The 26,335-nt window shown below is 46.1% G+C and overlaps 2 protein-coding genes and 1 long non-coding RNA gene across 4 annotated transcripts; 1 reads left to right on the top strand and 2 right to left on the bottom strand.

The window, feature by feature from the left end:
• Window positions 1-1,114: 1,114 nt before the first annotated feature.
• LOC131479564 (uncharacterized) lies at window positions 1,115-1,564 on the bottom strand. The gene is made up of 2 exons (XR_009244971.1): window positions 1,461-1,564; window positions 1,115-1,316 (listed from the first exon to the last, which is right to left on the bottom strand). It is a non-coding gene; the product is annotated as an uncharacterized LOC131479564 (long non-coding RNA).
• Window positions 1,565-15,245: 13,681 nt separating this feature from the next.
• On the bottom strand, window positions 15,246-20,998 carry CFAP144 (cilia and flagella associated protein 144). 2 transcript variants are annotated; one of them, XM_058660849.1, is made up of 5 exons: window positions 20,826-20,964; window positions 19,320-19,411; window positions 19,159-19,218; window positions 17,303-17,406; window positions 15,246-15,438 (listed from the first exon to the last, which is right to left on the bottom strand). In XM_058660849.1, the coding sequence occupies exons 2-5, from the start codon at window positions 19,387-19,389 to the stop codon at window positions 15,328-15,330; spliced, it is 345 nt and encodes a 114-aa protein (XP_058516832.1). In that variant the 5' UTR covers window positions 19,390-19,411; window positions 20,826-20,964; the 3' UTR covers window positions 15,246-15,327. The 2 variants fall into 2 exon arrangements, with proteins under 2 accessions (XP_058516832.1, XP_004591563.1); XM_004591506.3 differs by lacking the exon at window positions 19,320-19,411 and having other exon boundaries at window positions 20,826-20,998.
• Window positions 20,999-22,290: 1,292 nt separating this feature from the next.
• On the top strand, window positions 22,291-25,109 carry LOC131483189 (uncharacterized). The gene is made up of 2 exons (XM_058680520.1): window positions 22,291-22,735; window positions 23,461-25,109. Exons 1-2 carry the CDS (start codon window positions 22,291-22,293, stop codon window positions 23,730-23,732), a joined length of 717 nt encoding a protein of 238 aa, XP_058536503.1. The 3' UTR covers window positions 23,733-25,109.
• The last annotated feature ends 1,226 nt before the right edge of the window (window positions 25,110-26,335 follow it).

Genomic DNA, 26,335 nt, shown 5'->3' with positions numbered 1-26,335 from the left:
ATTTAGTTGTTTTTATGTCAGTTCTGTGAAGTCTGGAAATATACACACCCACAACATACAGACAAATCTTTATTATGTCTTTAATCTAATTGAAGGCTGTGAGATTACCATAACCAAGAGTAGTGTAATAGAATCCAGAAAGTTAACATATAACGAATGTTGACACTAAAGGCTCATTTGTAGGATTCTAAATATGTAAATGAAACTGTGGCCCCCTCAGAGGGCAGTAAGCCAAGCATATAGACTTCAGTATGTGTCAATTTTTACAGGAATAGCAGATTTCTTTGAAATAACTTACAAGCTAAAATAGGGAGTCTTCTTTCATTCCTGAAGGAGTTGTTAGCATATGACATTAAAAATTAAAACACTTGCTGTGGCAGAGTGAGGTAAGCTGTCACTAGAGATGGCTGCAGCTCATTTTGGAGTGTAGGTTCAAGTCTTGCTTATGTTGCTTCCAATTCAGCTTCCTGGTAATGCAGCCTGGAGAAACAGCAGATAACGGATCAGTGCTACAATCCCTCCCATCCAGGTGGGAGATTAGGTGGGATTCTGGGCTTCTGGCTTTGGATATATCCAGTGTGGGCGGTTGTTGGAATTTGGGTTTGAATTAGCTGATGAAAGAGCTCTCCCTCTTTCTGTGTTCATCCTATCTTTACAATGGACGAAAATACACAATCACTTTAAAATTGAAACATTCAGTAAGAAATTCTATTTTAAAATCAACTTTAATACCTTGAAATGACAACTTGATTGGATGTGGGTCTAAATGCTGAGTAAATGCTTCTATAGACAGGACATTAGAGCAGTCCCTTTATACCCTTGGTGCTCAGATCTTCCCTTGGATTAGGTCACAGTATTTTATACTGTTAACATTTTCGGTAGATATTTATGTTCCAAACTCAGAGTAGATGTACAGAAGTTATTAGGCCAGAAATCATCATATATGTGTGCAGCAGCTGGGGTCACTTGCCCAGAATCAGCAGAAAGGTCAACTGGAACAGAACAAGAGTTTTATGCAAACTCGTCCCAGTTTCTAATTTCTTGGCATTCTGCTAGCAGAGTGATACCTACAAATGGCATGTTCTTGGAGGTCTGTGGAAATGACCGTTTCAACTCAGCGTAGCAAGTATTTATTCAGTGCTTGCACGTTCAACACTAAGACAGTTTCTGAGATTACCTGTGGGACCTATGCGATCGGCAAAAATGAACGGAATGGCTTCATGTCAGTGGGAATGGAGTGAGGTTCTTGTGGCGGTGGCCATTCTTGGGGTTCTCAGGGATTGCATGCATGGTGTTTTCCAAGGCGAGACGTCCATCTGGAAAGCAAACAGTCAGCGTCAGATGTCTGGCACTGGCACACAATGTCACAGCATTTCAGAGACGGGACACATCACTGACAATCCAGAGGAAGTGAAGCTTGCAGGGCACTGGAAAAGCAGACAAGGGTGAGGCCTCTTTACCTGGTGTTTTGATCTGTATGTCCCAGAGTTGTTAGGATGAGGTTTGTTTTCATCGTGTGAAATGCACGTCAGTTTGTCTTCACTCGATTTCAAGTATGATGAGAGCAGAAGCCACATCTGTCAGTATATCAGGAAACCGGTTGTAGGGCCCCAGTGGCGCAGCACCACAGACACCAAATCGTCTGCTGCTGATCCCTGGGACTAGTGCTGTAATATGTGCAGTAACCTGTGCACAGCTCCTGTATACTTTTAATCATCTCTATGCTGCTTACCACAATGAATGCAAAGTAAAGGCTTTGTAAACTTGACTTGCACTATATTGGAAAGAGGAAAAGTCTGTTCATGCTCAGTACAGATGCAATTTTCCCCAAACATTTTAAATCCCTAGTTGGTTAAGTCAGCTGCACGATAAGCTTTCTTTAAAATTGAACACAAAACATATTTTCATACCTTGCTTATTCTTCACATCAAGCGGTACACTAGATAGACTTTGGAAGACAGGAAAATATAAAAGAACCTAGAAATACCACTCCAAAGTCAGTTCAGGACCCTCAGTGAAGTGAGGAAGGTTTGTTTGTACTCCCATTCCAATACCTGAACCCCTAGTCCAATACCTGACCCTTTCAAGAACTTGGCAACTTGTAGGAGGACACTTCCACCTCCTCACATCCACTCTGCTGTGTACAGGGTTCTCATGTAATGAAGTGCCTTGCAGTTTTCCCATCAGAGACACTCACCCAGAGCTGCCTGGGGTTGATAGCAGTGCTGGTGGCTCTGTCCCTTCTCTGTTCCCTTAGCTTTCCTCCTCACACTCTCCCTGGCAGACTGCCCTCAGGACTTACACCTGCTCCCTGTCGTAGCACAGCAAGGTGCCCCTCTCCTCTGGCAGGCAGCTCCTTGGTCTCATCTTCCCACCTCAATGCCTGCTACTACGTGTCACTCTCCAGTGGATTCTTCCAAACCTGGCTATCTCTACCCTCAGGGGTCGTCCTGCTGCCAGCTACTAAGGGACAGGGTTATTTCCCGACCTCCTTAAGAGGCACAAGGGCATCTGTGACTCTGAGTGTCCCTGGTGCTTTCAGGACTAGAGGAGAGAGTACAGGAAGTGCATGAAGACTTCTTGGTCCTTTTCAGGTGGTCTGTTCCTCTCTTCCAAGTCCACACAGCCTTTGCTGCCTGCATGGCTCCTGGGAGACACGTCTTTGCTGCCTTCTGTCTTCACCTGTCTGTTTATCTCCCAGACCAGATTTTTCACAGCCCAGAACAGCAGGCTTTGCTCATTCTTCCCCAGAATTCTCATGGTACCTCTCCCACTGCCTCATGCCTAACATGTTTCACTGGTTATTCTGTTGAGTCTCAACCCATGGGAACTGTAAAATCTGTCTAATTTTATAACACCCTCCCTAAATCCCCCTAGAAATGTTAGGTTTTAGGTAAGCATGAATTTTAATCAAGATTAATTAGAGGACATGCAATTATGCTAAGATGCTAGTTCCATGCTGCGGTGCCTGGTTTGGTCCTCTGGTTTGCCTCTAGTTTCCGGCTTACTTTGATGCAGATCTGGGAGACAGTGGTGACAGCTTAAGGATGACGGACCCTTGGTATCTCTGTGAGAGACCCGGATTGAATTCCAGACTCCTAGTCATGGCTTTGGGAGTGAACCAGCAATTTGATTCTGTTGATATCTCTTTCATTATATCTCCCTCTGTCTCTGAAATAAATTTTAATATATATAAGTATCTCTAAAAAATGTAGTCTTTTATTTGCTTCATACATGTCCCCTTACCTTCTACCAGATATGAGCTGGAAAAACTAACACGCATTCAATGTCCTTAGCCTCAAACATCTTCTGTAATTCTTATCATGTTTTTTGAAGCAAAATTAGGTGTTTTTTTCCAAAGTCACAGAACTGAAATTTTAACACAGAAACAGCTAGCATCAATGTTTCAGCATTTTTCATTACATCACACCGTGGGAATAATGATATCCCTTTAGATATATTCAGATTGTTCTTATTAATCAGAAGGGCAAGTACTTACTGGGAAAAGGGGAAACAAACCAGTGCGGGCCACTCTCTGTGCCAGGCTTATTATTTTTTTTTTTAAACCAAACTCTGTTACATAAGTAGAGGAGGCAGGTTCACAAAACCGTAAAGGAAGAGTGATAGCCACTGCTGGAGGGCGAGGGAGTGTTATTTACTGATGGGGTGAAAAAGTTCTGGAGATCACGTGACATACTATGTTTATCTCTTTTTTTTTTTTTTTTTTTTACAAAAATCTGTTTATTTGACTTGAAAGAGTAAGGGACACAGCTATTCTTTTTCTTCTTTTTTGTAAAATTTTATTTAGTTTTATTGGAAAGTCAGATTTACAAAAAAGGGGAGACAGAGCGATCTTTCATCTGCTGGTTCACTCCCCAAATGGCCGCAACCACTGGACCTAAGCCAATTCAAAGCCAGGAGCCAGGAGCCAGGAACCTCTCTCTCATGTGAGTACAGGGTCCCAAAGCTTTGGGCCATCCACTACTGCCTTTCCAGGCCACAAGCAAGAGCTAGATTGGAAGTAGGGCATCTGGGATTAGAACTGGTGCCCATATGGGATCCCGGTGTGTGCAAGGCGAGGACTTCAGCCACTAGGCTATGACGCAGGGCCTAGCAGCTCTTCTTTTAATTTCTACTTGTCTGAGGTGGATCATCTTCATCCCTTACATGGAAGAGAGTCATGCAAGGCCTGGCACAGAGTCAGTGGCATGGCCTGGTTTTAGCACCTGGACAATGACTTCAAAGCGGGTGTTCTCCCTGCTCCATGCCTTCTTCACTCCTCACTTGCCCATTCGTTCAGGATAAGTGTTCCCTTCACATCGGGGAGACACAGAGCCCAGCGTGGACACCTCTGCAGGTCCCCAGCTTCTGAACTCTACTTTGACTCCTGCTCCTTGGTGGCAAAGCGCTGCCCCCTGGTGTATCTGAGAGTACCTGCGCAGTGTGCACATGGTTTCCCTGTAACTGGCTTTCAGGACTCTTCAGACCTTGGCCCCCAGTGCTGTTTGTCTCTGTCACATCTTCTGGCTCAATGCCACCTTGGAAGATCTTCCTCATGTTCTCACGTGTTCTGGTGCTGACCTCACCTCCTCCCAACTCTCCTGGCATTTTCTTCTGTGCTAGACCCCTTGTGGATACCACCGAGAAAGAGTCTGTGCTTACATGGCAGAGCAGGAGGCAATCATCTGCTGACTGGACCTCACCTGGACCAGTTATCTCCTGAAAAAGACTCTGGAGGAAGTTAAAAAATTCTTCCCCTTTAAGCTAATGCTCCAAATCAAAGCTCTTTGTGTCTGTGTCACACACAACACAGGTATTACTATATGCAACTGTTTATATCTAAATTACTTGAGAACAACAAATGCGTCTGGATCTAACATTGTGTTTTCAGTCCCTGGAGCAGTGCAGACAGATGATTGCTTGGTAACTGTTTTCCAGCTGGTTAAATGTCCGATCAGTTAACATTGTGGTTCCTCTCTACTTCAAGTTTCATGGCACTGGCTGTGCTAGGAAGCGCCTTTATTACTTGTCCTGTGAGCCAAGCTCGAGTCCCTCATCTTAGCAAAGCTCAGTCTCCTGATATCATTACTGCCTTCCTAAAGCTAAAAAGTGTGCGAATCGTCATCATGCTAAGTCACATTGTTAGGCTGGGGACAACTAATAGGTCAGTATTACTCTGGTATCTGAGAGTCCATTCTGGGCCCCTGTGTTCCATAACTCACCACACACAGGGCTAGAGTTGGATGGAGGACCTGAGATGAATGGGGGTTGGGATTTTTGTGGCTTCATTTCTTCCTCTTCCTGAGGTATGCTCAGACTCCCAGGTTCACTGACAGGAGCTTTGGCCATAGGTCTCACAGCTCAGCCCAGCTCAGCCCAGCTCAGCCCAGCTCAGATCACCCCAGTGGCACTTTGGACTCTGCTTCTCCTTGTGTTGGGAACTTTGGGCTATCAGCACAATGCTAAAATCAACCATCCTATCAGGTGCAAAGGATACATTCCTGCCTGGAGACTATATATATTCACAAATCCTGGAGAGTTGACAAATGTAATGGCCCTAGGTTTCCAGGGCCTCACCTCGCGTTCTTAGCAGGATGATTTCTCCAGAGACATCAAGGCTTACTTCTTACTTTGTATTGCATGCAGGGAAATCAACTGAAAGATATAATTCAAATAAGATTCTTATCAAAGCCTCATTGTCTATTGGCTCATCTAGAAGGAACCCATAAAATCTCTGCGAAGAAGCAAATTCAATCTATTTGTAACATATATTCTTAAAAAAAAAAAGGATGGATATACACACTGTGTGCTGCCAAGACAACTCTACAGCAATCAGAAATCAGAGGTACAGACCCTTTAAAACAGTATCGATTTTAAAAAAGATTAAAGTTTAGCACACCACTCATTAGTATTACAAATGAATGACCATATGTGTTCAGTCAAATTCTATGTGCATAGAATTAATGTTTGGATGAGGAGACAGTGGAAGCCAATGCTGGCTAAACAGTGAAACAGGGCTTTGACTTTTGCTCATGGATGCAGTCGCTGAAACCAACCTTTCTCTTTTACTAACAACGCTCTCTCTGCTAGCCATGAGAAAACTGGACAAGATGCACGAAATGATTATTTTCATACATTACACGGCAGGCTGCACTGTTCAGTGAGGAAGTCAGTTGTTAACGTAGAGGCTGATGAAGGCTCATCGATCAGGCAGGAGAGAAAATGAACAGCCTGTGTGGAATAAAAGAAACAGTTAAAAGTCCTCTTGAATCTGAAGAGGGTTGACAACATGGGGGTGAAGCCAAAATACACACAGGGGACAGCTATCTGGGTCTGCTCATGGAAGTGGTTCAATAACTAACCGAGGTGACATCTCGGGCTAAGCGTTGGCTTGCACTGTCCCATACTCCTAGCCCACCAGGCCAGGCTGCAGGACATCCAGTTCTTTCAGTTGTGAGCTGTGCCGGAACTGTCCCCATAGTTGGGAAGCCATCATCTCTCCGGGATGAGACTTGTGAATAACACGGTTTGGATGAATAGAAGGGGAGGTGGGGGCAGAACAGAGTATCGGGAACTGAAAGAGTCTTAGGAGGAGGAATGGGAAAGGGGTGGGAAGTGCTCAGGGGGGAGTTCAGGTGGCCCAGCAGGAACCCGAGAAACACTTGGCAGGGAGAGAAGGAAAGTAGGAAAGTAGGAAGAGTTGCTAGGCAGGGGAGGCAAAGAGGTGGGGCAGAAAACTGTGAGCGGCTGATCGCAGTGGGGAGCGCTGTCAGAGCTGACGAAGTGAGGCGAATCCGGTGGAACATGGAAGAGAGGGCTGTAGCGTGGAGGCAGGCGCAAGTTGAGAGGCTGAGGCGGAGGGTCAGAAGAGGAGAGTGGCTGGGATGGAGGGTCAGCAGGAAGGCGAGGGTGGGCTGCAAGCCCAGGAGGATGAAGGCGGCGGGTAGGAACGGGAGGGCAAGGCCGTCGCCTCAGAGCAGAAGGGCGAAGCCAGCAAGGAGGAATAAGTGGGTAAGGGTAGCATGTCGGCCCGGGAGTTTGAGGTCCACGTGTTGGGCCGGCCGGGTGGAGAGGCCTGTGTGTTGGAACAGAAGGAGGGCGAGATCGGGATACAGCACGAGGAGTTTGAGGTGGAAGACAAGAAGGCTGGAGCACCAATACCGGGGGATGATAGGGATTCAATCGCCAAACTGTAGGCAGTTCGTGGGTCATTTTTTGGAAAGTTGCTTCTGGTTGCTCATCCTGGCAAAGAAAAAAAAATAAAGGAAGGAAGAAAGAAAGAAATAGTGGGATTGGCAAATTCGCAGGTCTCCTGTAATTTTTCTGTCACATACTACCCCTCATCACACCCCCTGGCATAATGTCCATTATGACACCAACATGCCGCTCCCCTGAGGTGCCACCTACCAAGGCGTAGGTTGAAGAGTGGTCATGGGAAAGAGAAAAGTGAAGAAATGGGGCTACAATGATGGTCCCTGTTCTTGGAGGCATTATGCAGTTTTCCTCTCAGTGGACCATGAATGACCAACGAGTATGGATACAATTAGAGTGTCGGGGCTAGGAGACTGGTTCGTGGATAAAGTCAATGGTGCAGTCTGTTTACTTTACAATACTGTTTACAGCCTTTCCCCATCATTCACATCACTGTCTGAACCAGAGGAGAGACACCATGTCCATTTCACCACTTGGGGGGAGGGTTGGTGGAAGACCAGAGAGGGAACTCTCCTAGGCAGGCTGTGGGGTGACAAAGCAGTGGGACTAGGACTTGGATTCAGAAGGTGAGTGTATGGAAAGGAGTACAAAATTATCTGGAACATAGGCTCACAGCTTGACCTCTCTCTGATGCTCTGTGGGCAGAATCGGATATGTGTAACTTCAAAGCAGAACTTTCTTTTGTGAAGCTTAGTTCCTCATCCCTTGGGTCCTTTGGTTTGTTGCCAAATCACACTTGGAACCTGAAACCTAACCGCAGTGTTGGTAGGATGGTTGTCTGCCCTCAGATGGCTAGTGACATTTAAGTGAGGTTATGTGATATGCTTCTTTCTATCCTTGGTTCATTCACTTAATGCAATGGACTTCAGTTGTAGCCACATTGCTGCAAATGGCAAACATTTATCCTTTTACTGGTTGTGTTATGTTTCATCACGTGTATATGCCATATTGTCTGTACCATCATCAGTGGATGCCTACTTAGATTGTTTCTGGTTCTTAGTTAGTGTTTTGTTTTAATTTTTGGGGGGGCAGGGAATAGTGCTGCAATAAACATAAGAGTGCAAATGTCTGACACATGGATTTCACTTTCCTTGAATATGTAGTAGTGGGATGGTAGCACTGGGATTGCTGGATCACATGGTAGTTACAGAGTTGTATTTGGGAGCCGTCAGTGTTTTCTATAAGGCTGTACTCATTCGCACTCATCATGGGTGTGCCAGTGTTTCCCGTTCCTTCACACAGTCAACAACACTTGTTACCATTTGTTTTAACTCCTAGTCAATCTGCTTAAGGCTTGTTTCAATTTTTTTTTGGTTGGCACTTCCCTGATTATTTGTGATATTGAGCATTTTTGCATGTACCACTATTCAACCAATAGCACATCTTCCTTTGAGAAACAGCAGTTAGATCTACTTTCGATTGTTTTTGGCTTTTGCTGTTGAGTTGCTTGAGCTCCTTATGTATTCTGGCTATTAACTCCTAGTTTGAAAATATTTTGTGCACTCTAAAGGTTGTCTCTTCACTCTGTTGACTGTTTCCTTCGATGTGCAAAAGCTCTTTAGTAAAATCACATTTGTCTATTTTTCTTTTGTCTTTTGTGTTTCTTTGGTAGGATCTAAAAAACCCCTGCCCATTGTGATTCTTCATATTGTTTTGCCTGTGTTTTCTTCTACAAATTGCAATGATTTCGGTCTTACATTTACATCTTTCATTCAGCTTGAGTTTATTTTTATAGGTGGTGAGAAATAGGAGTGAAATGAATTCTTTTGCATGCTGATATCGTAGCTTCCCAAGAGCGTGTACCAAAAAGACTATGCATGGATTTTGAAAATTGCAAGGGTCTTTTTTTCTGATGCACTGTTATATGGATCTGTGCTTATGTCATACCACATTGTTTCTATTATTGTAATTTTATAGTGTATTCTAAAATCATGTTGTGTAATGCCTCCTACTCTGTTCTTTTGCTCAAAATTGCATTGATTATTTGGGGGTCTTTTGTGGGTCCATAAAATTTTAATAATTTTGTTCTTTGTTTTGTGGAAAATATTACTAGAATTTTAATAATGATTACACTGAATCTGAAATCACTCGTGGGTGGGTGCTGTAGCCTAGCTCAGCTAGGCATGCTCCCCAGACCCAGCTTTTGTGTGTGCCAGTGGATGGCAAGCAATGCTATTTAACACAGCCAAGGTTTCCCACACAGGTGGGTGCCTTGGTCTAATCCAGACATGCCTACTGGTTTCCGTCATCTAACCAACTCAGTCTCAGCTCTCTTGCCTACCTGCAAGTACAGTGGCCCAGTCTATGAAAAAACCCAGAAATCATCCCTCTCCCGTCAAACATGCCCTCATCCACTTCCACTTCAATTTGTCCCTAGACCCCCTTCCCCGGGCAATCTGCAGCACCCCTCCCCCTCAACCTAGCTGCCTTGTTGGCAGGTCCTGGTGCGGAGTTCCCCACCTTCCCCACTATGCTGGCACACTGGTATAGTTAGGAAAAATTTGGCACTAACTAGGCCCAAAATACCTGCCAGCTACTGGCTACTTTTATCCCAGCAGTGCAACATTTGCCTAGGTACAAGGCAACTAGGTAGTTGCCTGCAGTTGGTGTTTCTCTCTTTCTCTCTCTCTCTCTCTCTCTCTCTCTCTCTCGTGTGTGTGTGTGTGTGTGTGTGTGTGTGTGTGTGTGTGTATGAATGAGAGGGAGGGAGGGAGGGAGAGAGACAGAGAGAGAGAGAGAGAGAGAGAGAGAGAGAAAGAGAGAGAGAAAGCACTTCCATCTGCTGATTTACTCTTTAAATGGTCACAATAACCAGAACTGGGTCAGGCTAACCCCAAAAGCCAGGAACTCCAGCCTGATCTCCCAAATGGCCAACAGGGGCCTGATTGCTTGGGTCATCTTCTGTTGCCTCCAGAGGCTCACCAGCAGAAAGTTCTATCAGAAAAAGAGCTATCAGTATTCACTCCAACACTCTAATATGCTTGCAAATGCTAAGCTGCACTGACCCTGAGACTGCCTTCTTGATTTCTTTTCCAGATGACTCACTATTGATTTATAACAATGTGATTGAACTTTGTACATTGACTTTGCACTCTTCAACTTTGCTGAATTTGTTTATTAATTCTAAGAACTTTTTGAAGGACTATTTGAAGTTTCGTACATATAAGACAATTTCATCTGCAAACACTGACAATCAACTTCCCTCCTTTCTGATTTGGTGTCTGTCCGTCCTTCCTTCCTTTCTTCCTTCTTTCTTTCACTTAACTGCTGGGCTAGGACTTAATGTTGAATAAAAGCAGAAAAAGTGGGCAGCCTTGTCTTGTCCAGGTCTTAGAGAGCAAACCTTCAACTTTCTCCATTCAACATGATGCTAGCTATTAGCTTATTATAAAAATTTCCCGTGTTGTATTGAGATATATTCCCTCTCTTTGTGATTTATTCAGAATATTTGATCTTGAAACAATGTTGGATTTATCAAATGTCTTTTTTGCATTTTGGGGGATGATCACATGATTTTTGTGTTTTATTTGCCTGATGTGATATACCAAATTCATTGATTTGTGCAGGTTGGATTACTCTTCCATGCCTGGGATGAATCCCATTTGACCATGATGAACATCCTTTTAATGGGTTGTTAGAGTCAATTTGCAAGTGTTGTTGCTAAGGACTTTTGTACTTATGTTCATCAATGATATTGGTCTATAGTTTCCTTTTTTCACTCTATCTATGACTTTGGTATCATGGTAATGTTGAACTTCTAAAATGAATTTAGAATAGCTGCCTCCTTTTCTATTTTTTGAAATAGTTTAAGAAGGATTGGTGTTATTTAAAAAATTTTTTTAGAGTCATTATACCCCCTGGCTTTTACCACTGTGCCGGCTGCAGGGATGCAGTCTCATGGGGGTCTGGGGGTGCAAGCTTGCAAGGGGCCTAGGGAGTAGCACTGGCGGGGATATGTGGGGACCAGGGGGCTCATGTTGAGGCAGCCAGAGCAAGCCTGCAGGTTTCCCCACATGCCTGGTCCAGGAAGCAGTGGGGGACAGCAAGGGAAAACCCTAGGCTAACATGATGGCATGGTGTGCGGTGGGCTTGGGCCTTGAGTGGATGGAGAGATAGGTCCCAGGCCAGCACAGGTGCTAGGAGCTTGGGACCCTATTGGGCAGGCAGAGCTCCAGACCAGCATACTACCCCACTGGAAGACTGGGCTTTGGAACACTGGGTTGGGGAACCCACACACTCCTAGGCACGGAGGCTGTGGATTTCCCAGGGAAGGGAGCAGGGGATGTGTGAGAGGGAGGACTGTTGAGTGGTATGTTGCAGGTGAGGAATGACTTTCGGGTGACTTCCATCAACAAGGCCACTGTACTTGCAAGTAAGTGAGGGGGCTGAGACTGAGCAGTTTGTAGGGAAGGGGGAGGTGGAGGACCTTTAAGGGTCAGAATGATGGACTAGCCCACGTGGGAGATCTGAGATGGGATAGTTAGCATAGATCACTGCTGACCACCACTCACTGGTTCACACTGGGATCACCACAGATGAGCTTTCTTTGGGAATCTCCCCAACTGAACCACTAGATTCAGGACTCCAGCCATGGGAAGAATCACAGGATCTGTGGATTGACCATGGAGTGCGTATGTCAGAACTGGGCCTCCTCAGTGGCTAAGATACAGCAGTGGATGGCATGCCCAGATGTACGATATGGCAGTCCATTGGGGCCTGCAGAGGACTTCTGGTAACATAGCAGAGAAAGGAGGGCAGAACAAATTGGTCAACTACCCCAGCCAAGTGTTGACAGCAAATATGAGTGAATGGAGACTCTAAGGTAGACTATGTCAGCCAATAGACCTTGGAAGGATTTCCTCAACCTTGGATCAATGAAATCAAGAGTATCTTGGAACTATGAAAACCACTTTAACAGAACCCTCGGAGCGTCAGGGACCCTGGGATGACATCAGGTGACTGTTCGTTGCCCATCCAGGGTACTGAGGCGGTTAGGAGGCTGAGTGCAGCTTCTCCCCTTATCTCTCCTCTCCCCCAAGATACAGAAGAAACAAAGAGAAGATTTGGAAACAATGGTTTAACCTACTTTCCCCTAATCCTTGACCTTTCCCACCCCAATCAGCTATGTAACACCATCAAAAATCAATTTTAAAAAAGCCAGAAGCGGATGTTTCAAGATGCTGCCTCCACACATACTAAAACATTGTAGTTAGTACTGCCAAAAAAAAAAAAAAAAAATTGTAAGATTCATCAATGAGACCATTTTGTCCCGGAATTTGATAGGAAATTTTTTTTAAAAATACTGAACCAATCTTGCTGATCCTTCTCTGTCCTTGTAGTCCAGGCTTGATCTGTTTACGCAACATTTACAAACTTGTTGCTTTAGATCACAATGCAGGATTTCATTGCTCCCTACCAATCTATTCTGAGCTTTCTTATTTGAGCTCCTGTGATACAAGAGAATATAAACCCTACTGTAAGTTTCATCTTTATTGCAACTGTAATATATATTGGTGTATTTGTGACCCCTTTTCTCTAAACAAAGAAGTAGCACAAACATCTAGATCTAAAGTTCAGGTAAATATATTTGACCTAGAGCCATGGTCTCCTCTGGTGAAATACATTGCTCCTCACCTGCAGTCCAAGATTCTTCTATGGTTTCTCCTTTATCTAATAAAAGCAACAGAAAAAGCAAAGCTGGTATGTTTCAAAATTTAGATTTTGTCTAAAATTTTCATTTTTTTCTAGATTTAGGAACTGATAAATGACTCATGTTATAGCTGATATTTATAATACCCATCAGACAGAAAACATCTGAGGATCTCAATGTTATCATCCTGTAAAATGTTCCTAATGTGTGGGGCAAAAGGGTGTGGACTCACATGTAGATTTGTGAATGCATTTTTTTTTAAAGATTTATTCATTTTATTACAGCCAGATATACAGAGAGGAGGAGAGACAGAGAGGAAGATCTTCCATCCGATGTTTCACTACCCAAGTGAGCCGCAACGGGCCGGTGCACGCCGATCTGATGCCAGGAACCTGGAACCTCTTCCGGGTCTCCTACGCGGGTGCAGGGTCCCAATGCATTGGGCCGTCCTCTCCTGCTTTCCCAGGCCACAAGCAGGGAGCTGGATGGGAAATGGAGCTGCCAGGATTAGAACCAGCGCCCATATGGGATCCCGGGGCTTTCAAGGTGAGGACTTTAGCTGCTAGGCCACGCCGCCGGGCCCTGTGAATGCATTTTTAAGAATGATGCTAGAGTTACTTAGTTTGAATTATTGCAACTCCCAGTAACTGATCAAATCTTTCCCTTTGGGAAGGAGACTACTTTTTAAAAGGGGATTACATTTTCCCTTCACATTTGATTAGTTGATGAGATTGTAACTTTGAGGTTTCTCACATGCCTTGATGTTGCCTGGGATCTGGGCACTATTGTTTCTACTCTTGCATTATTGCAGGAAGTTTGTGTCTCAGAATTTCGTGAAACTGAGGCATTTCTGTGAATCCGGGTGGCACTCTCCCTTCCTTGTTTGAGGTATTTTTCTAGGAAGTACAGCTAGAACATGAGCTGGCTACACATCTTCTTCCTCTGCTTCCCATGGGCCCTGCTGGCTGACTCCTGAGGCTTTGGCTGGCCTTTCCTTAACCTGCTTTTTCTTAAGTTTACTGCTCCTTTCTCCACCGTTCAGCAGTCCTCTTAGGACTCGGCTGAACCTACATTTCCCTGGTTTCCTTGTCCTGGCAGTTTATATAAAGGTGAAGATCTCAGGCTGTTTCCTTTCATGGTCCCTGCCATTCAGAAGGCTGAGCTGAATAAGTTCTAGTGCACCTTAGGACGGCAGGCTGATCCTCTGCAGTTTAATCAGATGGTACTCTTACAAGAGAATGACCTACTGGTCAACTGATTATGCAGCCTGCAGGTCATGCGAAAGAACCCCTTAACTTTCTGGAATTAACCCTTTGGTGTTTCTATGGCAGCACAGTTGTTTTCACTTGCCTGCTCCATTATTGCTTTCGGTGCCTGCGTAATTTCATTTCTCCTCCTTTGAGCCTTCATTATCTGGTTCAGTGAAATCTTCATGATGAATTTCTAGATGTCTTTCCTTATCCACCAGCTCTTCTGTAAGAATGCCTCTGACTTGTCTTGGTTTCCCCCCTCTTTGGCATTACTTTCCTGGTTCCACATAGGCACTATGGCATTCCTCACGCCTTCTTTTCTTTCTTAGCCTGCAGGAAACTAGACTGTCGCTTCCACAGCCACATCAAGCGTGTCTTCCACCCTGCTGAGGTTCATGCCTTAGGTGGCCATGCCCTAGAGGGCCCTGGCTGCAGGAGCCCAGCAGAAGCTCAGGTGCCTGAAGCTGTGACTCTGGTGCTGGCTCAGAAGGAAGGTTGAGACCATCATGGGAAAATAAGTTCCCTGGTTCCTCCTTGGAGGATCTCCATACTGGATGTTGTGGTAGTTACTGTTTTAAAGCCATTTCATTTTCCAGGGAGAAGAAGTTGTAAATGCAGGATCTGGGTGGGCGAGTGTGCAGGCTTTTCATGGATTTCATTGTTTTTATCCCCATACCTCCATCCCACCCTGTTTCAGTGTCCTGAGACCCACACTTCGTGATTTTTTGCAGGACCAAAGCTTCAGTCTTCAGAATGGGGACATCTGCAGCCTCCCCACCTATGCCTTCTGTCACGTCTGCTTCACACCCACCCAGGCTCAGGGGCGTGTCTCTCCTATTGCTCAGAGCTCCTCATTCAACTTCCCAAGTGGTTTCCTCTGCCCTCCTCTGTCAGTCTACTTAAACCCACAATTTTCTTACTTGTTTATATTCCCTTTTCACTCCTGTTTTTGTGGACTGCTATCTTTTTATAAAAAAAAGTTCCTTTATCTTTATTGGTCTGTAGGAAGAAAGAGAAGACAATTACATTGATCTGCCATCTTTGCCTGTTTTCCACTGTGGTTTGTAAGGTCTTGAACCTGTGGACTTGGGCAGAGGTGAGGAAGGTTAGATCCAGGATAGGCAAAGGGAGTCTTGAGCTTTAAAGTCAACTTTATTTCCCTGGACCATGAACAGGTGAGCGTTCAGCGCAGGGACGGACTCCACTGCAGCAATGCTATTTGTGGCGATCATCTTCCCCCAAACTCCACATTTTAGCCTTGTACAACGTGATGTCATTGTAGACCCTGAAGTGGTTAAGCCTGTGGTCGTCACGTTCAGGATTGACCTAGAGAAGAGAACGTAGGATCAGAAAACTCCTGTGGGAATGTTGGATGACGTGGCTGCAGTGGGATGGGCCTGGGTGGCCATCAGGTCCTGCTCTTTTGAGGCAGGTGCTGTTGCTTGCTGAGCCCTGACAGATTTTCACTATTAACTAAACCCCATTCAAGCTGTCCTGAAACTCTTTGCCTGCCTGTTGGACTTCCCTGTTTATCTCTGCGATATCCAGTTGTTACAAAACTACTGAATCAGTTTAAGTAAAATCTTCTGCCTATCTATCAGGCTTCTCGTATTTCACAACTGATCTGATGATGTCTGATGACCCTGGCCTGTCCTCAGCTAACCACAGTCCTTCCTTATCCCTGAAGTTTCCTCTTGTTGATTCTGCATCCACTGAGCCTGCTCCTTCTCCATCTTACTAACTGGTAGGATATTTACACTTGTCCATACCCTATCTGGAGTTGAGCCCAATCTTTCTCCTTCACTGCAAAATCCTACTGGGTTCTTATATCTTTAGTAACAGTTTCTCCCTGACGTAGTCTTCCTTCTGATACTCAACAATAATTTCATAATTGACTCATTTTTTCATTCGATATTTTTCATTGAATAATTTTTCATGAACATCCATCCCTTATATGAGGTATTATGTCCTGTCTCTTTTCTCTTCTGGAGCTGCTCTCCCCTCTCCAACTATGCCTTTTCCTTATGACTTAGTCATTCCTGTGGAAGCTGTCTGGTTTCCAACTAAAATCCCCTTCCTGTCTTCCATAGTGTCCCCTCAACAAAGCAATGCTCCTACATTAAAAGAAGCTATTACAAATGACAAGTATATTTTCTTCCTTGCTGGTAAACGCTTGATTTATTGAGCCATTCATTGAACTTAACCGCATGGTAGATGAGAAGTTCAGGCTGTTGCAGCAGGAATGAGAAAACTATAAGGTGTAAGTATATCCTGGAGAGAGATGCAATGTGGCAGAAGATGACTCACTGAATCTAGACAAGTAGGGTTAATGGAAGCAAAACAGCAGCAAAAAACATCTAAGTGGCCAGGCTCTGTAACCTCCTTTTTATTATTTTTCATCAACATAACAGCAGCCAACCTTCATAAACCACTTACTGTGTGCTGTCTGAGGCAGTTTCCCCATATCGTTTCATTTAACCCTTACAACACACCTTTGACGTTAGATGCTGTTATGATCCCCATGTGAAGATGATCAGTGGAGGTGGAGAGAGGTGAAGACCACACAGCTAGAAAATGATGGAACCAGGGTATGATCTCACGTCATCTGGCTTCAGAGCCACCATATCACAGACACTCTCATGGGGAATTCATTGCTGCACCAGCAGGGGGCACATGGTGCTAAAGAGGAAGGGAGGAGGGAACAGCTGGAGGGTGCTGGATGGGAGCAGTCACTTTACAGGACTCTGTGGGCCAATCCCAAGCCAGGAGCCTGGAGCTTCTTCTGTCTTCCACAAAGGTGCAGGGTCCCAATGTTTTGGGTTGTCCTTGACTGCCTTCCCAGGCCACAAGCAGAGAGGGAATCAGGGCTGCCAGGACACAAATCGGTGCCCATATGGTATCCTGGTGCATGCAAGGTGAGGACCTTAGTCACTAGGTTACTGTGCTGGGCCCATGATGTGATTCTAAGCACCTCATCAATGCTACTTCATTTGAGCCTCGGAACTACCTTCTGAGATAAGCAGGGCAATGCCTCCATTTTATAAAGCAACTCTTCCCTAGGTCCTACAGCGAGTTCACCGCAGCCACAATTCAAACCCTAGCCAGACTGGTTAGATCTTCTATTCTGTTAGTGACCACATATATTGCTACTGTGCTCCCAATGTTTACTAGGTCAAAGAGCCACACTTACCAAGGGCTCAGAGTCCCATCCGATCTCCTGAGCTTCAGTCTGGGTCTCTGAGTATTTCTTTCTTGGTCCTTGGTGTGCATGGTGAATGAGATTAAGAAATCTGGCTGGGAAGACAGGAGTGAGGAAAGAGTCAGGCTTTGCAACAACTTGAGTCCCTGTACCCTTTACTCTGGCCACATTGTTGCTTGGGGTAGAGCATCCTAGGCTCAGGGATTCCTCTAGTCCTCAAGACAGGAATGTCTGGTCCCTCCGCTGAATTCTTCATAAGTGTGTATTGAGCAAAATAATAGTGCTAGCAGTCCTGAGCCCTGGGATTAGATCACTGAGTGAGACACCCATGTTCTCTGCTTTCCCAGAGCTTATGATCTACATGAGGGAATGGGGAACACAATATTCAGACCCCACAGGGCAGACAATGACACACCCTGGAAGGCACAGTGGCTGAGTGGCATGTGAATTTACAGAGAGGAAAGGATCTGTCCCAGGGACTGGAAAGAGGAAAGGTCCAGCCGCAGACAGCAGGAACAAAGGCCCGGGGCCTCAGGCATGCTTTGCTGTTGTTTCATGAGAGTGTGAAGGAATAATGCAGGAGGTGTGGTCAGTCTTTGTGCAGCAAAGTGTGGCTACTGGGGTTGGGTAGCTCTTCTTTCCTATATCAAGTCCCATTTGAGAGGGATACTGTGACAATGCAATAAGCCTGGACTTTGTAATCAGATACTGCTGGCCCTGCCACTTCTTACTTATCAGGTGGCTTAACTTGACTGGCTCTTCTTTATTTATCTGCAAAATTGGAGACAAATGTAATGTTCAGCAAGATGACTGAAGATGGAGTAAGAAGTGTGAGTCAAGAACTTGACATTCTGTCCTCGATAGAATTCAGATAGCAATGAACTTCCTGGTTCTCAACATACACATTAGCTGCTATTTCTATTGCTGCTACAAGCCCAAGACTTTCATTCTTACCTTAGCTAGGTTGGTACCCTGGAGATAACACCTGACTTTCTTCACTCACACTCTACTGGTCTGTTTATTTCTCTGTCTCCTTCTTGATGCATCCACTTCACACTGTCTCACGTCATTTAAACCTTGCAATTTTCCACCATGCATGTCTACTACAGGGAGGTGGAGGATTTCCCAGGAAGCATTAGACTCTCCATCAGATAATCTCCTCTCTTATTTGTAAATACAGTCTCCTTCCCATAGGTCTGGTGTGGTTATCTCAAAGAAGTCACAGCTCTTTCATCATAATGGCATTTCTCATTTCTGTGCTTTACCACGTAACTCAGCTGACATGCTGTCTTCATGCTACCATCACCTTCTCCAGAAAGACTTCCAAAAGCTCTACCCTCTGGTTTAGGCACCTGCTCTCTATTATCTATGTTGTTGCCACATTAATCCTGTTCCCTCTTACCTGTCTACTTGCAAGGGCACTTTATTGTCTTTTCTCCTTTTGTAATTGTGCTATCATAGTAATGTAATAAACATATTGTAACAGTAAAGATAATATGTATTAATATATCAGATCTTGTATTTGCATTATTTTATTACTAATTATGCAATAGTCTGAGAACTTAAAAAAAACCTACCCAAATCACAAGCTTAATTAGTGGCAGAATGAGGATTTAAAGCTCCGTATCACTCTAGAACCAGTCTTTATAGCATCAGACACCCGTTTGATGAAGCCTGATAAGTAAGTCTGGTTATGGCTGGTATATAGAGGGTCTGGAAACTTGTTCAACATGAAGTTCACTTTGGGGGATCCAAGTAGGGATCTCTGATGCTTTCTCCAAGTGAACATCCTAAAGGGGTGATCCTGCTCCTCTCTGCTCTAACTCTATGGGAGTCTCAGGACTTACCATCTGCAGGTTCCTCCAGGTTATCATGCCAAGACATAGGCTTTCTTGCTATTGTGTGGACTGCAGAGAAAGAACATCACAGATCATGTTAAAATACTCCTCTCTAAAGTCCACTTTAGGCCAAAAACCCATTTAACCCTTCCTTAATAGCTGGAACATACCATGTCCTGGTGTGACATGGTCTAGTATGCTGTCTGCAGGATATTGTTGGCACATTCCATGGTTAAACATAGTTGGACATTAATTTGTTTCCCTGAAATTATCAGTTGGAGAATGCAAGGAAAACCAGGTTAGTCATAAATAAAATGCAGATATCCCATTTTCTCTGTATAGCTAAGGATGTAATGGGATATAGTTAATAAGGCACAGAAGTTTGGGGAGAAATCCTAAAAGAATTAACTATGCCATACAGGTAAGGCAGTGGACAATGGCATGATGCATTTAGGAAACCCACTTTTTCAGAGATGGTGGAAGAGAAAGGAGATGATAAACAGTAGGCACAAAGCATTTCCTAAAGCGCTGTCAGAGTTGGGAGGGGAGTATGGGACGAAGCTGATAGGTATTAGATCCAAAGGGACTTCCACTGTCTTCTGATTGATTTAAATCTTGGCTCAGAAACTGTTGGTGTTCACAGAGGGACTGACATGATCATATTGGCCTTTGCAACTACCCCTAGCTAGCAGTGGTGGGTTGGAAAGAGCCTTAGATAGAAGAGTGATTGGAAGCCCCTTGCACCAGTCCAGACAGGATAGACTAGGGGCCGCTGAGGCTTCAGGACTGAGGGTGAATTTAGCAGCAGACACAGGGGCTATTCAAGGTGGACTTGGGTAGAGGTGGATGTGCGTCCCCAGGTGTAATGGTGTCTTTTGCTGAGCTAGAATTGCAGAAGGTCAGGGGAGAGGAATGCCGGGGAGGGGGGCACACAGAATCTGAGATTTCCTCCAGTGTGTGGAATGGCAGGGAGGGAGAGGTGTTGAGGGCCACTCTTGCACTCCAACTTGGGAGAAAGAATATTGTGATGCCTTTTGCTAAGTAGGGTGCTCCAGGGGATCAAGGGTGGAGAAGAGGGGGCAGAATGAACCCCACCCTCCAACTGGTGAGTGTGGGACCCCCTGACATGTGCAGAAGTGCGGAGACATGTGGGTGTGGAGCTCCACGGAGGCCTGGTGGCACTGCTAGGGCTCTGCTGTTTCATGAAACCACACTAGAGGCATGCAGCTAAGAATGGTGGGGTGGGTTCCATGGACCAGGAATCCAACACGCCCCACCTACCAGCCCCAAACACATCCTGAAAGGATATGGGGAGAGCATAAGCCTGAAGAAACCACTTTCGTGATTAAGAAGACAGCAAATAGATGCAGAAACAGAACATCAATACTGCAAAATGTAATTATTTCAAATCCAAAATTGTAAAAATGCATGCAATCCCATTTTGTGACACTGAGCTTTAATATTTAATGCGAAGTTGCCATTGTGAAAAGTGTACATTGTATGTGATGTGGGTGGGGCAAGGCCCCTCAATGTCATGGCTCCCGAAGCTGTGGAAGGGAACAGGGACCACAGGACGCGTCCTCTCCTTGCCTGTGACCCACGCGCTAAGACCGCGGCCCCAGGCTCCTCTGTACCTCCCCAGGGTGACTCTCGCTCTGGCCCTGCAGCGTCCTCACCCTTGCGTAGGGGATTCACGTGATATTGCGTGTAGAGTTTCTGAGTCCGTAGCTCTTTGAGGTACAGCTCCCGGAAGATCTGGTTCTGATGGACCTCATCTGGAATCACCTTCTCCCTCTGGTGTCCCGCCATGGCTTTGGACAGATTCCGGGGTGGCTGCAGCCGCCTAACGGCGTCCCGTCGTCTCCAGGCAACAGCGTCCTGGCTGTCTCCAGGCAACAGGGTGTTGAGGGGACAGACTGTCCTGGGCGCCTCTTACTGTGGCTCCGCCCATCCCCTGGTTCTGCGCTTTCCCTGCGCTCCCACCTCTCGGGATCCAATTTCCGGTACCACCCTTTTCCTGTGCTGGCTTCTCCCTGCCCAGTTTGGGAGCTGTCCTTGCATACGCCTGGGAAAACGCTCACAACGCGGCAGACCCTGCAGGCCAGGCCTGATGACAGGACCTCACCTGGACCAACCACCATCTAAAAAAGGTGTTGGAAGGACTCAGAAACCTTTTCCACATTGTTAGAGTGTAGGTAAATGTAAGAATAACAAAATGAATGGAATGTTTTTGTTGGGCAGTGTGAGATTCCTTGTGCTGAAAAAAAACTGCTACTTTACTAGGCCAGGAGGCACCTGGACTTTGGGAGAATTCTGCTTTAGCGATAAATCTGTTCTTTGCTGTCCTGCAACTTTGTGAACCCAAATGCAGGGGGTAAGGGTACAATTCTTCTCTGGACCCAGGAACAGGAGGAAGATAAGGGTGTGAGAATGGGATGAGCCATGAAGATAGTGGGTATGGGAATGGAGCAGGCTCCCTGTGCCTGAAGGCCATAAAAACTAACATGTCTAAGGTTGTTACTTTTGATGTCTTTCCCAGCCCAAAAGGGCCTGTATAATCCTCTGTCTTGGGCTGGTTCAGGGTCCGACTGCCCCTCTTGGCTGGCCTGTGTTCTCCAAGTGTGGTCTGACCCCAGCATGCTGGCGCAATAAACTCTGTTTGCTGTTTGCATCACCAGAGAGACTGTTTGTGGTTCTCTGGGGGTTGGCTAGCTTGCACCCTGTCGCGGGCGGGGGGGTGTTTTAGCCCGTACTCGCCCCGATCGCCTGGACACGCCCTTGCCAAACAGTGAGTTGACCTGGTGAAGAATGGAGTTGGATGGGTGGGGACAGTGTGGTCGACCACCACGGGGAAGTAGTCTGGAGCTGTGCCCTTCCCCCCAGGACCTCAGCGCAAAAGGCAGAGCTGATTGCACTGTCCGAGGCTCTCGAATGAGCGGCAGGGAGGCGAGTGATTGTTTACAGACTGCCGGTATGCCTTCGGTACTGTGCATGTTCACGGCGCCATCTACCGGGAGCGAGGCTTCATGACAGCAGAGGGGAGGGAGCTGTGAAACCTGGCAGAAGTACAACGCCTGCCTGCAGCCGTGGAGAAACTCTGGGCGGCTGCCATAGTGCATATTCCCAGTTACCAGTCAGGAAATGCTGCCGAGGCGGTGGGGAACCCGTGCGGATGAAGAAGCAAAGAGGGTAGCCACGACTGTTGGAGACTCCGGAAGCAAGGAGGAGGAAGCTGTCTGGATAGCAGCAATAGACTTACCAATACCAGAGCTCCCCGAGCTGCCACCCCAGCCAAGCTATACCTCAGAAGATTTGGAGTGGATCCAACGCCAACGCCTTCAGGAGATCAAGTCGGACAATTGGTACAGGGACTCGGAGGGAAGACTGCTTTTGCCTACAGAACTGGGGAAATTTTACATCACCAACTTACATGAAACCACCCACCTGGGGTGGAGGAAACTGCTGGATCTATTCAACACTGCCTCCCTCCGGTTCCCACATCAGAACTCTGAGGCCAGATTGATAGTGGTGTGGTGTGCCGGATGCCGGGCGATGAAACCTAGCAAGAGGGGATTCCCACATACAGGTACTTACTTGGTCTCTGGAGCGGGCAGCGGGACGTAATTGGGAAATAGACTTTACAGAGGTAAGGCAGGGAAAGTTCGGATACCAGTATCTTCTAGTCTTTGTAGACACATTTTCAGGGTGGGTACAAGCATTCCCTGCTAAGAAGGAAACCAGTCAGGTGGTGGCTAAAGTATTGCTTGAGGAAATTATACCTCGATATGGGGTTCCAGTTATGCTAGGATCGGACAACGGCCCGACTTTCATTAATGAAGTCCTACAAGGGCTGGCCCGAGCCATGGGAGCAGATTGGAAGCTGCATTGTGAATATAACCCACAGAGCTCAGGGCAAGTAGAGAGAATGAGCAGAACCATTAAGGAGACCTTATCTAAATTAGCCTTCGATTCGGGGGAGACTGGGTGACTCTCCTTCTCTTCGCCATATTCTGAGCTCGGAATTCTCTTTATGTGCATGGATTGACCCCTATTGTCCAACGAGCTCTCTCTATGGACAAGACCAAGGTGGCTCCAAATTACTTGGCCAGCATGCAGGCATTGCGTACAGTGCAGCAAGAGATTTGGCCTCTGCTACAAGCTTATTATGAAAAAAAAAATGAATATCCGAGCCTGGAGCATGGCATTGTCCTGGGGGACTGGCTCTGGGTACAACGTCATCGAGCCAAAACTCTCGAGCCACGTTGGAAAGGTCCTTATGTTGTGCTTTTTATGACCCCATCCACCCTAAAGGTCGACGGAATTGGACCATGGGTGCATCACTCACACATCCGAAAGGCCGCTGCTCCGCCCCCCGAGCTGGAGACCAGCACCTTGTGGAAAGCACAGTGGCATCCCAGCAACCCGCTAAGACTCAAGCTAGTGAAAAACTCCGAGGCAAGCACCCAGTCTACGCATCCCTCAGACTCATCTTCGTAGTCCTTGCAGCCTTAGGCGGTGAGACCACTGCTGACAATCCTCATCAGCCTTACAACATCACCTGGAAACAGAGACGGCACTCATGAGGCTCTTGCCTGGACTTCAGCCTTACAGCCTCTAAACTCGTGGTGGCTGGATTAATACTTCAGTTTAAGAGACTTGACCATCAAGAAATGGTCCTTGAACAGTGTGCGTGTGGCAGGTTTCCATGCTTGCCCTGAATCCACTAGAAAGACTTACAGTGCGTGTGGGGGTGTGAATGACAATTACTGTAGGAGTTGGGGCTGTGTGACTTCTAATGATGGGCTCCGGAAGTGGGCCGTTGCTAGTCGGATTTAATCCAGCTCTCTTTTGTTCACCCATTGACACAGGAAATGTGGTGTTCACCTCCTTGGGTTAAGAATTCTTGTGGCAAGTCCTTGTGTGACTTAGTCAAAGTTAAATTCACTGAGCTAGGGAAGAGAGATAGGAGGTGGATATCCAGATTGACCTGGGGTGTCGTGTTATATCACGCATACACCCGCAACCCCAGTGGAACCCTCCTTGTGTCTCAGACAGTGGGGCCCATTACCCTCCTTTCTTCTTCCAGCAGCCCCCCTTATACCCTCCCTCCTTCCAACACTCCCACTACAGGAGAGGAGCAAACTGAAGCTTCCCCTCTCCCAATCTGGGGTCAAGAAAAGAACGAGCCTCTGTGGAAGCTTCTCTGTGCACTGTATGACACCCTAAACGTTACTAGTCCTGACCTTACCCAAGAATGTTGGTTATGTTACAGTGTCTACCCCCTGTTTTATGAGGCTATTGGTGTCAACTCTACCTGGAGCTACTCAGCAGTAGCCCCAACTAACTGGGTTGTCAAGAGCCCCCCTCTGACTATGACCCAAGTTAGTGGGCGGGGTCCTGCATTGGTACGGTCCCTAAAGACAAGCACAGACTTTGCTCCTTGGTAACAAGCCTTCTTGGTTCAGTTAAAACTGGTTGGTTATCTCCCACCTCAGGGGGCTGGTGGTTCTGCTCTTGCACTGGATTAACCCCGCACCTATGTATTGCTGTTTTTAATGCAACTACTGAATTTTGTGTAATTGTGACTGTTCTTCCTCGTGTCCTGTGTCACACTGAGAATGATGTACTCCAACATTGAGACCCTGACTCTGTTCTGAGGTATAAGAGAGAGCCCATAACTGTCCTGACTATCACTGCCCTGTTAGGTCTGGGACTGGCGGGCACGAGAACAGGGGTTGCATCCTCAATCACCCAGACCAGAGAGATCAACTCCTTACGAACAGCAATTGATGAAGACCTGGAGTGCATAGAACGATCCATTAGCCGTTTAGAGAAATCCCTCACCTCCTTATCTGAGGTGGTCCTACAGAATCATAGGGGGTTGGGCCTGTTGTTCCTAAGGCAAGGCGGTCTTTGTGTTTCCCTGGGAGTAAAGTGTTGCTTCTATGCAGAACACACTAGGGTAGTTCATGGGTAGTGGAGGGACTCCATGGCTGAGCTCCGTGAAGGTCTAGCACAGAGGAAAAAGGAACGAGAATCCCGGCAAGGGTGGTTTGAGTCGTGGTTCAACATGAGCCCATGGCTAACTACACTATTGTCCTCCTTAGCAGGGACTATAGTCATCCTACTTCTATTAGTTACAATTGGGTCCTGTATCCTGAATAGATTAATAAAATTTGTAAAGGACTGTATCAGTACTGTCCAGTTGCTGGTCGTCCAACAGCAATTCCAGCAGCTGCCCTGCGCTGAGGAAGATTCCTCATTATAAAACAGAAAAGGGGGAGTGTTAGAGTGTAGGTAAATGTAGGGATAATAAAATGCTATGATAGCATATTAGAATGCTAGAATGGAATGTTTTTGTTGGGCAGTGTGAGATTCCTTTGTGCTGAAAAAAACTGCTGCTTTGCTAGGCCAGGAGGCACCTGGACTTTGGGAGAATTCTGCTTTAGCGATAAATCTGTTCTTTGCTGTCCTGCAACTTTGTGAACCCAAATGCAGGGGGCAAGGGCACAATTCTTCTCTGGTCCCAGGAACAGGAGGAAGATAAGGGTGTGAGAATGGGATGAGCCATGAAGATAGTGGGTATGGGAATGGAGCAGGCTCCCTGTGCCTGAAGGCCATAAAAACTAACATGTCTAAGGTTGTTACTTTTGATGTCTTTCCCAGCCCAAAAGGGCCTGTATAATCCTCTGTCTTGGGCTGGTTCAGGGTCCGAGTGCCCCTCTTGGCTGGCTTGTGTTCTCCAAGTGTGGTCTGACCCCAGCATGCTGGCGCAATAAACTCTGTTTGCTGTTTGCATCACCAGAGAGACTGTTTGTGGTTCTCTGGGGGTTGGCTAGCTTGCACCCTGTCGCGGGGGGGGGGGGGGTGTTTAGCCCGGACTCTAACAACACTAAGCCAGTGCTCAAGATGTTCAGCATTTCAGAAAAATTTCTGACTCACATGACCAATATCACCAATGTGACACAGAAACAGAAACCACACTTTATAGTTCATTCTTTTTTTTTAATTTGTAATAAAATGCAATGTTAGTTTTCACAAGAATATGGTTCAGGAGTGTTATGTCTATTTCAACTGTGTGAAACTCATCTCCAGAAATTCCCACAGCCATGAATCCAGCCTGCATTTCTGCCTCGTTGCAGCCCCAGCAGCTATCCCTTTGCTTTCTCTTTGAATTTGACTCCTT

Source organism: Ochotona princeps, chromosome 2, assembly GCF_030435755.1.
Source record: "Ochotona princeps isolate mOchPri1 chromosome 2, mOchPri1.hap1, whole genome shotgun sequence".
NCBI classification, from domain to species: Eukaryota; Metazoa; Chordata; class Mammalia; order Lagomorpha; family Ochotonidae; genus Ochotona; species Ochotona princeps.
The sequence above is the reverse complement of the archived record's forward strand: the minus strand, read 5'-3'. Positions and strand labels throughout refer to the sequence as shown.